The following is a 16,863-nucleotide window of genomic DNA, read 5'->3' on the forward strand; positions in this document are numbered from 1 at the left end:
CCCTGCTCACCTAGACTGAGGGAGCTGTGGAAGTGCAGTTCCACTCCCTCCCTCCCTGCACATGGGGATTTCCAAAGGAAACTAAAGTGTGCAGAGAGATGGTACACATCTATGTCCCATCCCAGCATGCAGCCAAGACAGGCTGGATCTGGGAAGTGCTCCTGGTTCCCCTAGATTTGACACAGTCTTTAAGGTTCAAGTTATTATTATTTTTAATTATAACAAATGTCAACAAACATTTGTGTTTTATGGAATGCCTATGTAATAATATCTAGCAATGTTTTCTTTCTATGCCTTGCCTAGAACGTAAGGCAGTGATCTGACTTACAGGATCAGAGTCATGTTCTCCTTTAATTCTGGGAGTGCTTGTGGTGTTGGGTCATTGATCAGAAACTGAAGCTACATGTATATTCTTTTTGAATCATGAATTGTTATGCAAGTCTTGGAATCCATTACATTTGGCTCTATGTAATTGTAAGACATAAATAGGAAAGGATACTGCAGAATGAATTTTAAGACATAAATTTGTTGTCCCTGCCCAGTGTGTGAAACTTCTGTTTTAAGCCTAGTGGTAGCTAGGTGTGCTTTCAGAGATGACCTAGCATATGAAGTGGTATTCAAAGCTTGTGTTACATGTAACTGCCATCTGACTGGAGGCCTTTAAAAATCGTATGTAAGAGTTTCATATTAAATATGACATAAACTAACACCTCTATTACTTCCTGTATTCAAAAACATTGTCACTGACTGTGACACCATTTGATGGATAATCCCCAGCTCTTAGAGTTATATCATTGCCTGTAAATCCCAGTTGTCATGTTAAAATACGTGATACCTTTGTAGCTAGCAAAATTCAAAAATATGATGTGAGAGCCTCATAAATGCTTGGACATGGGTATGCAAAATTAAAAAAAACAACTATAGAATTAAAACAAGGATTTTTTCTCTTAACCTCATGATTTTAAAGGAAATATCATTCTTTCCAAAGGTGAATTCATGGTTTTGAACGTTTGAGATTGTCAGTAATGAAATACAGCTTACTAGCATGGATACACCAAGACAGGCTTGAATCTAGCTAAAGCTGAAACTCTTTTTACAACTTGATGTATATCAACGTATATCAACTGACCAGAGTGTGGTGGAATACAGTCAGGAGCCATAGCTGAACCTTGTTTAAATTTCTGGGGACTGGTGGGGGACACCCAAAAATATGTAGTCCTATTGGAGAACATCAGATGGTCTGAATAAGTTTTCTTGGTTCAGGTTCTGAAAAGGAGATTCCTCTCATAGATGTTCCCTTTTGGTAACAGTGCTGCTTCTTTTGATTCATATACATCTTGTGCTTGTATAAGGTATGCTATGTGTACAGCCCCTTCTATTTTTGTGCTTGTGGTCAAATGCTTTAGAAATTTGTAGGAAGTATGTTAAGATTTTGCTCATTAGTAGATAGAAATCTTCAGAATAGATGTAAATGTTCCTGTTGACAGTTACTGATTTTACCTTCGCTGAGGTTGCAATGTTGTTTCCTTCAGCTGTCGTAGTCAGAGGTTTAAATTCCATCAGGACCTGATCCTCGTTCATGCCGAAGAATTGGATCTGTTAAAATTTCCTTGATTGGATCCTGGGCTGCTTTGCCACTGTCTCACTCTGTGACTTTGTGAAAGAGAAATGATCTTTCTGTGTCCTGTTTTCCCGTGTGAAAAATTAGATCCATTGTGAAGATAAATTCAGTTCTATAAAGCAAATACTGAGAAACGGATAAAAGCACCATATTAGCACTAACAATTAGTTCAATGTTCAGGTATTATGTTTATTTGTATATTATAATCAGGGGCTAGTGAGCCTTGCGGTTTGCCAAAGCCCTTTTCTTCTGAGTCCTGTTTTGATGTTTTCATTTGGTTTATTTGTCATGTGATAGTTTTCCTGTTTCTGTAAACTTTTAGTTTAGCCCTTGCTTCTTCTTCCTTTGGTATTAAATCTGCCAGTGTGTGGTAAGCATGGTCCGCAGTGCTGAGAATAGGCACATACCAGCCAGTTTAGATAAAAAGAATTTAAAATAATACGGAGTAATCTGCCCACTTATATGTATTTACTGTATCTGCCCAGTAAGCTATTATTTTTCCAAGCCTCCCAAAGATCACTTGTGCTATGAGCCTAGATGGGGAGTCAGTCACTGAGCCGTAGCTTGGACTCCTTGGCCTGTGCTTGGTACTGGCCATTGTCTTACATGGATTGACTTAGTGCCTGTGTCCTCCTTCTGGCTTTGTCCCCTTTCACTGTCAGTTGTCCCTTAATTTAATTCGTAAGTTCCTTGGTTTAAACATTACGTTTTTCTATGTACCAAGTCACTATTTAAGTTGATAAAGCTTCAAGCCTTATCTGTTTGATCAAGAGATTTCAGACCATGCTCCAAGCAGGCTGGATGCAAGCCAGTTGGGACTGGGAGCTGCGTAACCACTGGTGATGTGCTGGGTGCAGTAATAACTGTTAGCTTGATCTTATTAATTCCAGTTCAGATATACACAGTTTTTGGTCTGGACAGGATTTTGGATCTGAATTGGAGTATAGGAGCACAAACTCACATTTGCTTTTAAAAGAACATATAACTTTTCAATAGTAAGCGTAAGAATCTAGTTCTGCAATATTTCACTTGGTGGATTTGCTGACCAACATAGAAACTCATTGCTCAACATTTGCAGCAGTTACAGCAGTCTGTTGTTTTATGTCCATAAAATTAGCACTTCCCATTCGTATTTGACTTAGGCTAGCCACACTGCAATGCATTTTACAGCACAGTGAGGGATTCTGCCTGCCCAGTAGCAAGGGAAATTGCGTGGTAGAGAAAGAAGAAATGGTGTGAGGCTTCGTCACAGATATAACAGATTTCCAAAGCGTACAGAACAGATGAGTGGTTGCAGTGGCAGCAGCAGCAGTGAATGCGGAATAGTTGATATATATGTGAGGGAGAGGAATGAGCTAACTGGGGAAAGAAGGGGAGCTTGTACACCTACTTTGCAGTGTAGAAGCTACTTTCCTGGTCTGCTTGGGGAGAAACACGAGGAGAAGGCGCAACAAAGGGAGCAAAAGGTTGCTATCTAAGGAGGAGGGGAAATGAACTGCCACCTTGTCCAGCTCCAAGATTTTGTCCATCTGTCTAAACTTCACTTTCTCCCTCCCCAGGGACAGAGCAGTCTTCATGACAAGTGCCTAGGTTTTGCAAATCTCTTAAGTAAAACCAGATCAACTCTTTCTTAAAGGAGCTCCTCTACCACGTACTCAAAAGCTTCAAAATACTGATATTTGCAGAAAACAATGCCCAGTAGTAAATAACTGCTTATACTAAAGGGTGACACAATTCTGTCTTAACTCCACAGAAGGTCGACTTTGACCAGCAAGAGATGTAAGTGAAAAGGAACCATAATTTTGCAAGCAGATCAGTCTTGGCAGGCTGCCAACACAACCCAAACCTGTGAGGTAACTTGTTTAACACCCTGCTCTGCAGAGGTGTAAACAGCAGGTAGTACATGCATGACAAAGCATCATCTACTTTGGTGACAGGGCTTCAGAAATACCAGAGGAAAGAATGCTGCTCCATGCCAGTATTTGTCGCACATAAATATTTGTAATAGTTGCTATGGCAGTTGAGAAGGGAAAGATGAAAATCAGAAAACAGTGAAAGCTGTCTGAAAACAAAGAAGTGTTTCCAGAGAGAATACAGAAAGCTCAAGCGCTGGAATTTTTATTCCCCTGAATTCTTGCTATCCGTCCTTGATAGGCAAAATTCCCATAAGTGTATCTTTATTATTTGAAGATGAAATAGCTTCTTAATATTTTAGTTAATTAGATCAGATGCTAAAATGTGGCCTTCATTAATCATGGTTGCTGTTTTTAACACATAAGCCTCTACTTGATTGTGCCTGAAACTTGAATGATATGCTTAAATTTTTCAGAATAACACATAACAGATCAGGAATTTGGGATAAAGTACTTAGGCGCTTTATTTCAGTTGTGTTGGATGAGATTCAGGGCCTCAGCCTGAGCTTGTCTATTCTGGAGTAACTCAATGCCTGCGAATGGGATAGAAATAAGACCTTCTGTCTTTAAGGACCATCTCATCGCTTTTCTGATAGCAATGACTTTATGAATTTGGTTGTTGCCAGCATCCCCATAAAATTTTACAGCAGGAACTCCCACTTTGAGTATTGAAAAATCTGAGCTGGAGGTGTGTGGACTTATTTCCCATTGCATTGAAATCAGCTCCTCTCCAGACACTAATATTTAACATACAGTATGGTTCTCACTTTCAGAAAAATAAATCTGGCTGTCCTCCACAGGTCTTACCTTTGGATTTTCAACTGTCTTGTGGTATTTTTTTTTCCTACTGCTAAATATAAGGCTTTCTCATTTGCTGTTTCTTTCTATGCTGCAGTAATTGATTCTTTTAGAATAGCACCTTTATTTTAAAAATGATTACAGTAGAATTTCTAATGTCGTACAACCACCGTTACAATGCCTGGAGTTTTATATAGGGGTGCCCATTAGCACAGTTATGGTTAAGGTCTTGTCACAATTTCCATCATATAGTAAACCATTATTTTTCAGGAATTTAGAAAAATGCTGTAAAAAGTAACTGTAGGCTGCAGTTTTAAACAGAAAGTCTTTGACCACAAGAAAATTATTGTCACAAACACTGAAAGCATCAGTCAATTTGCTTAGCTATTTTTAAGTGGAGGGAGTGAAAAATTAAATGTAGTTGTTCAGCACTTTAAAACATTTTTTCACAGTCTAAAGTGCATATACCACAGCCACTGGTGTCAAACACCCCATGGTCCTGATTCTCAGCTCTGCCCATGTCTTTGTTGCTCCAGCATTGCAAAAGGAACTTGAAACTGCCTCAAACAGACAGTGCAAAACTTACAGGCACACGGGAATTTTCAGCTGCTGGGAAGCCACCATTATGTCAGGCTGCAGGAAGAAGGGGGAATCCTGCCCCTCCTCCCCACCTCTCTGAGCCCAGGGAATGAGGTAGAAATATGAATACAACAGGAAAAAAGCATCATATATCCTGGCTAAGCATGAGCACTTAGAGTTCAGACAAGTCCTCTTGTTTGTACAACTTTCTGTTTCTCTAAATTTATACTGCACGCTATTTTCTCCTTCAGAAGCCTCAGCATCCCAGCAATGGAAAAGTGTTTTAAAGCATATACCTTTCTTCTGCATGGATATGCCAAGTATCTAAGCAAGCATTTAGTGTAGAACTTCACTAGGAAGGAGTCAGTATTTTCTTCATTTTCACTTTGACTTAATTTTACACAATCAGTGATCCAAAATGTGATCATTACAGTATTGTCACAGCTTCTGCAAATATGAAAATACTACATTTCACTTTGGCAGCTGTAGTTACACAGTAAGGGTAGTATTTCTATAAGGGTAATTTGTAAGTTTTTGTATAAGCCCGTTTCAAGGCAAATCCTCCATTTTAAATCCAAATCAGGTAAAAGCAAGAATGTTTTTGGACATTCATTTGCCCCGTTTGTACAAGCAGCTTCCTGGCTTCACTCACAAATCCCAAATGGGCAGGTGCAGCACGTTTGAAAAATTAGCCGTAAGTGTTTTCCCAACATTTTCTAATACTCATTAACATAGAACTCCTGTTCCTGTGCTGCTTTTGCTTCTCCCTTCATGATGTATCATTTGCTAATTATATTATCAATTATTCTAATATCACCCCCCCCAATGTGATAGGCAAAAAGAAACGGCATATGCATACACATACCCTAGCCATAGTTCCTTGCCATCTAATTACGGATGTGATATGACAAGTGAGAACAGCAAACACTGGATGGAAGGAAATTAGTTATTTTGATACACAGAATTGCTAGAATTTGCTAGAAGGTGTCACATTCAATTGTAGATTGAACTCAGGAAATGGGACATTAAAGCAGTGATTCCAAGACACATGTTAAAACTTTTTGGCAGAGTATTTGGTATTTCGTTAGTATCGGCACTGATATGTCAATATATGGTCATAATTTGGGGGAGTTTTGTAGATTTGTGAATTTTATAAACCTCTCTTTCCATTGTTAAAACCAGTGTCCTTTTATAAACCACATTGTGCTTCAGCTTTTTAAATTCATTATTTTGCTACATCGGGGCAAGCAAAGTTGTTCATTTACAGTTTTCAGACACACCTTGAACAACGCATCCATCAAATATGAGGTCATGCTGCCTTTTTCTCTATGGTGAATTGCTGTCTGTCATTTTTCCATCTTAAAACAAAACAAAACATTGACTGAAATACGAATAGACCGTGTCCTATGGCCCTTGCTCAGACAGGATTTTTTTAAAAACTGTTAGGCATGACTGAAGACTGCAGAATTAGTCCCTATGTTTTAAAATCAGTATCATGTTTTCTGATTGAAATTATGCTGGTAACACTTCCACTGGCAATAAGTATATTACTCTTGTGGAAACATCTTTCTGTTAAATATATCAATCCATTCCTCTTCGTATCATTTTGACTTTGAAGCTGATTGATATAGTAACAGTAACTACCCAGTTGTTGCCACAACAATTTTCTGAAAAAGCAACTTGCAATATCATTAGAGCTTGTCAGATACGTAATAATAATTACTAGTAATATTTCTCTTGAGTTGGAGTATTTTGTCCCTGGTTTCCCCTGCCTTTGCTTTCCTTGGTTGTGTATGAAATTAAACATGAAATGGAAACAATGATATCTATAGGGGGAATGTAGCTTGCAGTTAGACTTGATGGCTGACAACCCCTTACTTCTGGTGTCACTACCTAAGCTGCATAACATTCAACTTCAATATGTTTCACTTTTTCTGCCAACAGTATCTATCTACAAGGGGGGTTGTTAGGGTTTAATTAATTATCTGTGAAGGGTCTTGAGGTGTGCAAATGGCACATGACTGCAAAATATTAAGACACTTACTTATCTCCCCAAATTTATATTAAAGGCTTCTGCTTCATCCCCCTTTCTGACTAGGTGTTTCATGTATCTCCAGAGAGTAACTTCTCATGTTCTTGTGTTACAGCACTAGTGGGATCATGCTGGTCATTGAGGGCTTAAGTCAAACCTTAAGCACTAATTAATTCAGTTAATATTCCATGTAATTTAATAGACGATTATATTGTTTTTAGCTGTACTCCGTGCCAAATTTCCATAAGGGTTAATTTTGCTATAAAATGTGGTCAAGAAATCTAAACTGTTTGTGTAAGCCATCAAGAAAATAGTTACACTTAGGGGTTTTGATTCACTTAAATAACATGGATTTGGGCATAGCTGGCCGCGGAGCACAGAAGTGATAATAGCCTATTTAGAAATATTGTTTCAGCATTTAATAGGACCCAACTTGCAGTTCAGTTTAGAACACTGGTGAGTGAGCTGCTACCACTGCTCAAGCTGAGAAGGGCTGCCTTGATTTTACACACAGAAGAAGGATATTTCACTGTTAATTTTACTTCCAGTCTTTCAAATGGGGAAAGAAGCATATGCAGGTTGTGAGGACGGTTGTGAAAAACTGGTGCTCTGTTTTAATCGAGATGAAGAATTCTGCTTGCATATGTAAAACAAATGTACTATAAAAGTAAACTCGCTGCCACCAAAACTGAAAACAAGGGACTTTGGAAAATATATGCTGATATATAACTGGCTAGAATTTCCTTAATTTTGCAAAGCCACGAGCCACATGCATCAGCTCACCGCAAAGTCATTAGGTCTTTTTAAACTCAGATGAAAAACATTAACAAATACCACAAAAGGCTTTAGTATGGCCCCTTTGTTCATTCACATATGGCAGTTTATAACTCCTGCACCACTTGGGTCGTGTGTTTGTTTAAGCTGCCTCCATCAGGCCAGCCCTGAAAGAACAAAAGACATCTTGAGCGATCCTAAGCAGGAAATGGGCTAATCTAAACATGGCTTGTGACACTATAAGTAGAATAGAAAGGGGAGGGATTGATTAGTCATTAATGTCCAATTGACTCCATATGGATGTTGCAATAATAAGGCCTTTTTCAGTGCAGTAGCGGAGTTATTGAATTAGAGGTTTATGTTTCCTCAGAGCTGACCTTAGGGAATTCCCTTTTGGTTCTTCTTGTTGATGTTTTAAAGAGAATGGCGTCTCTAATAGGAAAAATAGAAGCCTTATCATAACTGAGTGTTGTATTAATGTAGTCAACCTGTGCTACAGTATGTTCTCAACTCTTAGTATTTACTTAGCACGTTTCAGAACCTCTGCAGGTGAAATATTTTAGAGCCCATTTAAATATTACACTATTTCATGAATCAGTCATATATTTCTCAGGTTTTTCCCCCTTTCATTCACTGGTGTGCAATTTCTGAGAAATGTTGGGCCCTCAAATCCCAGCTGAATAATATTTGTTTAGCATTTGGAATGAAAGCGGCTTGATGAACAGACACTTCCCTGTAGAACATTTGTGCCTCTGTGTGACTACAGGCATCGCAGTCCCAGAGCTAGTCGTGTTTCTGTGTGGGTGTTAGCTTTGCATAGTGATGACAAGACACACCAGTAATGACAATAGCTCATGAGATGCCCATTTGTTTTGCCTCTCCGGCTGGTAATAAAGTACAAGAAAGTCTTTTGAATGTGGGGATGGCAATAAAAAAGCAAAGAAGTGAAAGGCAGCCAAGGGACAAGACAAAGATAAATGTTAGCCTAACAGGATTACAAGTCACTTAGATAACAACGAAGTAGTAATTTCTGTAACCTTTTCCAAAATTAAACATAGGACTTACTATCTCAAAGTAATAGTTAAATGATTTTCTTCTTGTATTCTTAACTTTCCAAATCTTTTTGTCTGTCTATTCTTTTCAGATTTGCATTTTCCTATTTTATTTAAAATATTGTTAGAGCTTTCATAAAGGTTGCATTCATCTATGCACGAGTTAAGAGCAGGAAAGGGGACAAGCCAATTTTTCACTCTCCCTGTTTTCATGGCATTTCCATGTTAGGAACAACCCATCTCTAGCAGCAAAAGGGTCACTTCAGTTTTCACGTTCATTTGGTTTTGGTCTCTGCAATTGCTAGCTGCTGGCAGTGCTAGTTGTATAAACACAGACAGGGCTGGACTTTTTGGAGGTTGCAATCTGTCCTTTACAAGGTGGACAGAAATTGTCATCTCGACTTGATGAATAACTGATGATACCAGTTTTACTATTAACTGTAGCCACTTCCACATGAGGAACCTAGAAAGTCTTTATTTCTGTATACTCTAACTTGGTATATGCCTATGGAAGATGGTATACAGTATTTAGAGTAGCCAGAGATAAGATATCTGGGGGAGGTCAAAGGAAATGTATCACTTTGAACATGGATCAATGTCCAGGCACGAGGAGTAATTAGGGAATAACAGAGAGACTGATAAAAATCTCTTTCTCTTTACTGTCACTTCTTTTCTCTTTCTTTCCTCATCTTTTTCCTCAAGCTTCTTTTTGCTTGTCCCTGTCACCATTATTACTATTTGCATTCTGGTAACATGTAAAGAGGCCCAGTTCGAGGTGCTGTTGTAGCAGGTGATGTATAAACGGAGAGTAAAATCCCATCCCTTTCAAGACAATAGGATTAACCATAATGTGGCTAAGATGTCAGAGAAAACGCTAGGAGACAGTTCCTGCCCTAAAATTCTTATCATGTGAAAGGTGAGAAAGTCGCATAAATGCAGGAAATAATAAACAGACAATGTAACAATTGTTACTGTATGTTTTTTCCTTAACATTTCATTATTATGAAAATACTTAATCTTTGCCTTTCTTGTTGCTGATCGGATTCTTTCCTCTGCTTTCTAGAGGACAGCCTCTTTTGGAAGAAAAATATTGTTTTATATTACTGTAAGGAAGCTGTAACATTTTTAGATTCATTCTGTGCTGTTCTTTGGCCTGCTATTTTCCCTAGACTCTAGTCCTGAATCCAGCTTCCCCAGAGCAATTACATGATGTATATACACAAAACATGATGACTCTCCTTCGATTTGCTTTTAGCTTTAAATCTTCTAAGCCATGGCAAAATCAGCAAATGTAAAGGATCTAGGAAGCGAGGCAGTCCACACCCTCAGAAGCTCAAAGTGTCACTTCTAGGATAGCCCCAGCCCTGAGGCCAAAGAGTAGATTTCTTTGCCAACTCAGCCATTAGGGCAGCCAAATCATACTGCTTTTGCAATAATTTTGAATCCTGACCAAACTCCTAATTCTGAAAATCAAGACCTCTTTCTGTGACCGTAGTATGAGCAGTAACTAGCAAATAGACCATTAATCACCATAGAGAGACAGTTGTTTTAATTACCAACATCCTTCTCTGTTCCTACCCTTCATTAGTAGTACATTTTTTATCTATTATTTTTTACTATTATTTATTAGACTTTTCTGAAAACATTCTCAGAAAGAACAGAACAATAACACCTACTTTTTTGCAGTTTTACATATCTTTTATTTAAAAACTTCACAGTCCTCTCTCTCTGGCTCTGTCATTATTATCACTATCACAATAAAAAAGAAACCCATGGTTTGTAAAACCTGTTGAAATTTTCATTTAGGGCAAAATACTGTTTACATATCTGATTGACATGATGAAGTACCTAAGAACTGTCGTGCAGTTTGAAAGCTTGTTCTTATGTGTTTTAACTTGCAAGAATGCACTGAGTGTATGTGTTTTTTTATATCATTAGGGCCTCATTTCTAAGCTAAAAAGGTACTGAGAATTTTTGGCTCCCCACCTAGTGTCATATGCTAACAGAAGTATTCTCCTGTTATGCTTTATATGCAAAATATAATTCTGTAGTTTCGAGATCATTAGAAGAACATGGAGACTTTATTACTTTTAGTTATTTGCAGAAATTCATTTTGCAGATACTTTTGTGATGGCCTGTGGGTCAACTTGCAAATATCCCCTCAGAGATCAAGCACAAAGAACACCACCTCTCTGGCTTCTTTTTCAAATCCTTCAAGTATGGACTTGCTTAAAGCAGATGCAGCCAGAGCTTCTTGGCCTTCTTGAGATGTTTGTAATTTATTACCCTAAGTAAGAATTGTTTTCTAACAAAAAATTTCTCTGAAAACAGATCATTTATTTATTTTTTTCTGACTTTCTACCGAAATTATATCCAAATTAAAAAGCCAGCCTATAATCTTGATACTAGCAAAAGTATTCTTTGCCTGCATTAGGACTGAAAGATCAGGCCAGACTTGTGTTAGAAAGGCTAAAGACAAATTCCTTAGCCATAACGAATGAGTATCTTTGGGAAGGTAAGAGATGGAAGATCATCATATGGGTTCAAACATGTCTTCCCCTTTCCTTCACCGTAAGTCGAGTAGCTGAATAATATATGGCCACTTTGGCATCAATAATTATTTTCATTTTTTAATTTGTCAGCAACTTTGTAGTTGCCCACATACTCATTACAAATTTTATAGTATTTTTTAAAAGATGGAATGAACATTGCATGAAATATTTGATCTTTCTTAAATTATATAGCCAAGCAGCTCTGAATAAATGTCTCAGTGTTGACTTACTATGTTTGTAACTTACTATAGTTTCTAAATAAATGTATCCTCTCCAAGAAGATGATACCTGTGAAATGAATGTTCCAAGTCTTCTGACATCAATGAACGGAGCCTCATTAACCATAAGCACCCCTGAATTGGGCCCCTACACACATCTGAATCTTACATCCCTCAGCAAAACTACTACTCTCTTTTGCAACAAAAAGCTTACTGCAATAGCTGCTGTCTGTAAATGCTGAACACCTGTAGCATGGTACTTAGAACAGTATTAAAATAGTTTTGCATCTTACATTTGCCACAAACCTGTCTTCTTTTATGTGCATGCATGTTAGTATATAAATTGCCAAATTGGTGTCAGTTGTAAAGTAATGGTATTGGAGGCATCATAAATTACCGTGGTGATCCTCAGGAGAAGACGCTGCCGTATACGAATGAGTGTTTTGCTCTCAGGGTAATGTATGTCTTCATCTGGCCCAGCAGTCAGCATATCGCCCTATGTTGATGGATATAGTCAGCTTGAAACTACACTACATTTCATTGCACAATAAACATGGCTGTCAACACCATATAAAACAAGACCAATTTATCCTGTATGGTCAGTGCATTTTAAATGAAATTAATGTACTGTGGATCTGGTGGCAAAAAGGTAGTGTATTAGTTATGCATCCCCTATTTTAGGACTTTTTTCATGTAAATATGTTTCCTACACAGGATTTTTAAAATAGTATAAGTAAGGTATAATGTTTTCACACTAAATTAGGAAACTTAGCTTTTGCACAGATAAAAACTTGTGAGCCAGTCACTGAAGTCAGTAGATCTGCAATGTTTTACTTAATTTAAAGAACTAACCTTTTTTCTGAAAAAGAACTAACCTGTATTTTTAGCCAATGTAATATATATGCCCCAACCTGCAATATTTTACAAAAAAAGGAGGCCTGTTGTGCTAATCTGTTGTCAAGTTAGCATGCACACCGCTGAATTGAGGGTGGGTAATGACAGCACAGGGATTCATTAAAGCACATCAGGCACGGAGAAGCTAAGTAAATTAGTCACACTGTTCTGAAGCTGTACTGTGTGTACGTACCTGTTGAAGGCGAACGGTTTTATTACAGGTATGTAATTGAACAGATATGTGATTGAATGCTCTAAGATACAGATCCATCTCAAATTCAGCTAAAGCAAATGTGACTTTAGAATATTCAGCAGCAAACGTAGCCAGATGCATACAGCTAGCAGCATGTACCTGAGCGTGCTATATAATTTATTTTATGAAATGTTTGGCATGTGCTTTGTTGCTGAAGCAGCGCAGTCATTGTAAATTACTTGTGTGAACAGGTCGACATCAGTTGAGATTCTCAGGTGTAACTTTCATGTTGAGTTTTGTTGAGCAAAGAGAACATATATGTATGTTAAAATCCCCAGCTGAAACTTTTTCACATCTCCATACCTTAACTGGAGAAATACCACTACAATTTGGTTTCTCATTCAGATGTTACAGGACTTTGGCTGAGTGAGCCTGGCTGATGGCACTGACATTACTGGCTATCCTTTCTCTCGCTCGCTATCATAGATCTGACAGCAAAAAGAGAGAGAGAAGGAGAATAAGGCTAAAGTCAACACAGCACTGAAAGCGCTTGCGTAACGCACATAATAATGTTTTGCACCCATCTTGTTTCTTCCTGCCCTGACGCTCCAGGAAGTAAAGCAATGAATGGCTCTGCAGCTAAACTACAGCAGTATTATTGTTGGCCAACAGGAGGTGCCACTGTGGCTGAAGCTCGGGTCTACAGGGATTCGCGGGGCCGAGCCAGTAGCGAACCACACATCAAACGACCAATGAATGCTTTCATGGTGTGGGCAAAGGACGAGCGTCGAAAAATTCTCCAAGCTTTCCCTGACATGCACAACTCCAACATTAGCAAAATCCTAGGTAAGTGCAAGACAATGACTAAATCGTGACTGCCACTGAACCAGAATTGAGGGGAGCTTAGAAGGTTCTGCCGTAGTAGTGGCAGTTGGCAGAAGACAGTTGTTTTGGGCCATGATGAGGTTATTTATATTGGTGACATGGGCTAGTAACGTCCTTCTTGGATAGGCAACTTCTCGGATTTTAGGATATATATTATGTTTGGGAGATGTTCACTTAAACTGGAATTACTGAGATTTATGCAAATGAAGACTCATGGGTTGTTTTTATTCCCTTACTTTTCCTTTTCTTCCCCTTCCCTAACCCTTTTTCTTTTCAACAGCAGACTCACAAAATGCTTTCACGATTTAACAGCATTCAAAATCAAGGTTGTTTAAATCTGTGGCAAGAGTGTAGCTTGATCCTAACTGCAAGATCACATTAGAAATCACCTGAACTCAGGAATGCACATTTAATGAGAGTAAAAAACAGTGCTATCTGGAGTAATAATGCTCTGTTGGGAAATACTTTAATAAAGCACAAAATTAAAATAAAAAGTTTATGTCAGACAGTGCACTGTCGAACTAGTTTGATCAGGTAGCAAGAAATATGGCAAGTTCAAAAGACATATGTATATGTACCTTCTCTGATACAAAATGATGTTTGATTCAAAATGTTGTGATGTTAGAAAAGCTAAGCAAGCACTTGCATCATACAATCAAAATATTGCTTAATTAAAATACACAATCATTATTTAATTGCTATACACTGGGATGATCAGGGACTATACCAGTGCATGTGTTTTGCCACTGTGCAAATAAGTTGGCTGACTTTTTAGAAATTTTGCGTTGCTTTTTGAGACCCCCTCCAGAGAATTAGAAACATACATGAGATTGAGTGGTGAAATGTTAAAACCTATATTTGCTTTCTGAGACTTTGAAGTGAAAGACAGATTCTAAATGTAACTCAAATAAAAGTAAAAATCAAGTTTCATCTGTAATCATTTTATTGTAAATTTTGAGTTCAAATATGTTCTTACCGAAGGAGTTTCTAAAAATGCATTCGTTGGTTCAGTCGAAAGCAAAAATACATAGAAATAAATGTTACTTTGTCCTAAAACTTTCAAAATCTTACTTAGTAGTTCTCATATTTTTGTCTGCCATATAAGTAAGTTATATGAATAGCCTTTCAGTTTTGTATAAAACCTGCAGTGTTTCAGTGTTGGCAGCTGTAGGGAATCTATATTATTTGTGTGCATTCTGTGAAAAAACTATTAGGAGTATAGTAACTGTATTCATTAAAATGTAAACTTCCAGCATAAATATTTCAGAAGTGCCAGCAACTGAGTGTTTGTTAACCATGGAATTAACCTGTCAGTATCTGCTCTGCCGCAAATAAGTCTATGTCCATATAATATCTGTGCAACTTTTCCAGGACAATGAGAAAAGAGTTTGAAATATTAGAACTGACACAGAGCATTGCTGGCTGCGGGTAATATTTATACTACTTTTCCATTTGTTGATATATGAAAAATCTTGGTAAAAGAATAGCTTCCACCCACGTTTACCACAGCTGTAATCGTTTTATCCATCTAAGAGACACCAAAAAGCTACTCTCTGCATTTCATATCCCCTGAAAAAAAACCTTCTTTATTCAAGTGTTTAGATAGCTCCTTATAAACAATACAAGCGATCTGAATACTTTTTCCTCTTCCTGTATACACTGTATTAATTTTTTTACTCTTTTTATTGGTGCAGCTTTCAATGAAAGTTTACAATACCTAAAGTGGTGTATATAATTACAAATGTGCTTTCTGCTTTTCTTTTCTTTTTTTAAAGATAAGTTTAGTTAAATTAAGAAAGTCAAATACAACTTTCTAAGTGCAGTTCTGTACATTTATTACATCTGGCCGGAAGATAATACACATAATAGGATTTAAAATAAGGTTAGGTGGCAACAGTATTCCAAGCTAAAATCAGAAGATAAGTAAATTTAAGACAGCCAGATATCTAGTGATTTTTGGTAATTTTGTTGAATCTGTAATGTTCTGATAAATTTTTCCTGCTAAATAGCAAGGTATTAGTATCTTTTACTAGGAACGTATGAACCAGATCCTTATAAAACTATCAGAGAAGCTTGTATCCCTAGGCAATGTGTTAAGCTCTTAAAATTAAAAGAATGGCTGTAGACCTTACTTAATCATAGTATTATGTGTGCTAATACAAAGGTACAGAGTGTTCGCGGATTAAAGCTCATATTATTAAAAATGAAGGAGAAACTCTGTTTTGTGGCATGAGGCTGAGATTTTGAGAAGCAACTATTGATTTTAAGTGCATTTTAAGTTAGTAGAGAGAGATTTACATATGTTAGGTCTGCAGCAATATCTGGAAGTCAAGTTTCTTTAACATGTCTCAAGTTGTGCATCCAAATCCAAGTGTTGGCTGATGTAAATTCAAATCAGCTTATTTAATTAACATATTTAAAATGTATTTATTATGGCAAGAAGGTGTGTTGGAATGCATACGTGTAAAACGAAACCTGCTTTACTTGAGCGTTCACTGATGTTTTGTGTTTATAGGATCTCGCTGGAAGTCCATGTCGAATCAAGAGAAACAACCTTACTATGAAGAGCAGGCACGGCTAAGTAAAATCCACCTAGAAAAGTACCCGAATTACAAATATAAACCCCGACCAAAACGTACCTGCATTGTTGATGGAAAGAAATTGCGTATTGGTGAATACAAACAACTGATGCGGTCTCGAAGACAGGAGATGAGGCAGTTTTTTACCGTAGGGTAAGTACTATTTTTGTAATTGTTTTCAATGCACGACAGAGACAGAGCATGTTGTTTGAAAACAGATAGACTTACCTGTTTAAGTTGCTTACTAATGGCATTTAGAAGGTAAGGATTTGAACCTGTAAAACCTTACTAAAAACATAAGATGTATCACTGAGTATGGAACTATCAGCTTTCCATTGAATGCTGATTATAAGATTGATTGTGGAACTCCCTAACATCAAAAGAACTTATTTTCCATTACCCTGGAAGGTTTGAATTACGCCTTTTGTGAGTTAGTAGTAAGCCAGTCCATTCTGTGTTAGTAACGACTTCAGGATCATTTCCTAAACTAAGACAAGAGCAAAAAGAAGAACACAACAGATATTCTGATGAGAACAGAGAGTCAGGAGTTGTGGAAAAGAAGGGAAAAGGGACAGGAGCAAAAGCAGTTAGATTAGGAACGTACATGAATGAATGATATCATATCATGAGGGTACTAGAATTTTTGTTACGTATAGGACTGTGGCATGTAATCTTTTCTTAGAAAAAGTACATTTTAGGAAGGGTCTTTCAAGTAGCACGTAGATAGACTGGATAGATTTACAACTCAGAATGTATGGTACAAAAAGATCACA

At 37.4% G+C, this 16,863-nt stretch overlaps 1 protein-coding gene across 14 annotated transcripts in view; it reads left to right on the plus strand.

The window, feature by feature from the left end:
• SOX6 (SRY-box transcription factor 6) overlaps positions 1-16,863 on the plus strand; it is a 381,215-nt gene that overhangs the window by 350,409 nt on the left and 13,943 nt on the right. For 13 of the 14 annotated variants that reach the window (XM_067296074.1, XM_067296075.1, XM_067296072.1 and 10 more), the window contains 2 exons: positions 13,239-13,472; positions 16,027-16,243. In XM_067296074.1, the coding sequence (XP_067152175.1) occupies positions 13,239-13,472; positions 16,027-16,243 (451 nt within the window). The remainder of the gene's footprint in view (positions 1-13,238; positions 13,473-16,026; positions 16,244-16,863) is intronic. The other variant, XM_067296080.1, reaches the window with a different exon arrangement.

Source organism: Apteryx mantelli, chromosome 4 (genome assembly GCF_036417845.1).
Source record: "Apteryx mantelli isolate bAptMan1 chromosome 4, bAptMan1.hap1, whole genome shotgun sequence".
Taxonomy (NCBI): domain Eukaryota; kingdom Metazoa; phylum Chordata; class Aves; order Apterygiformes; family Apterygidae; genus Apteryx; species Apteryx mantelli.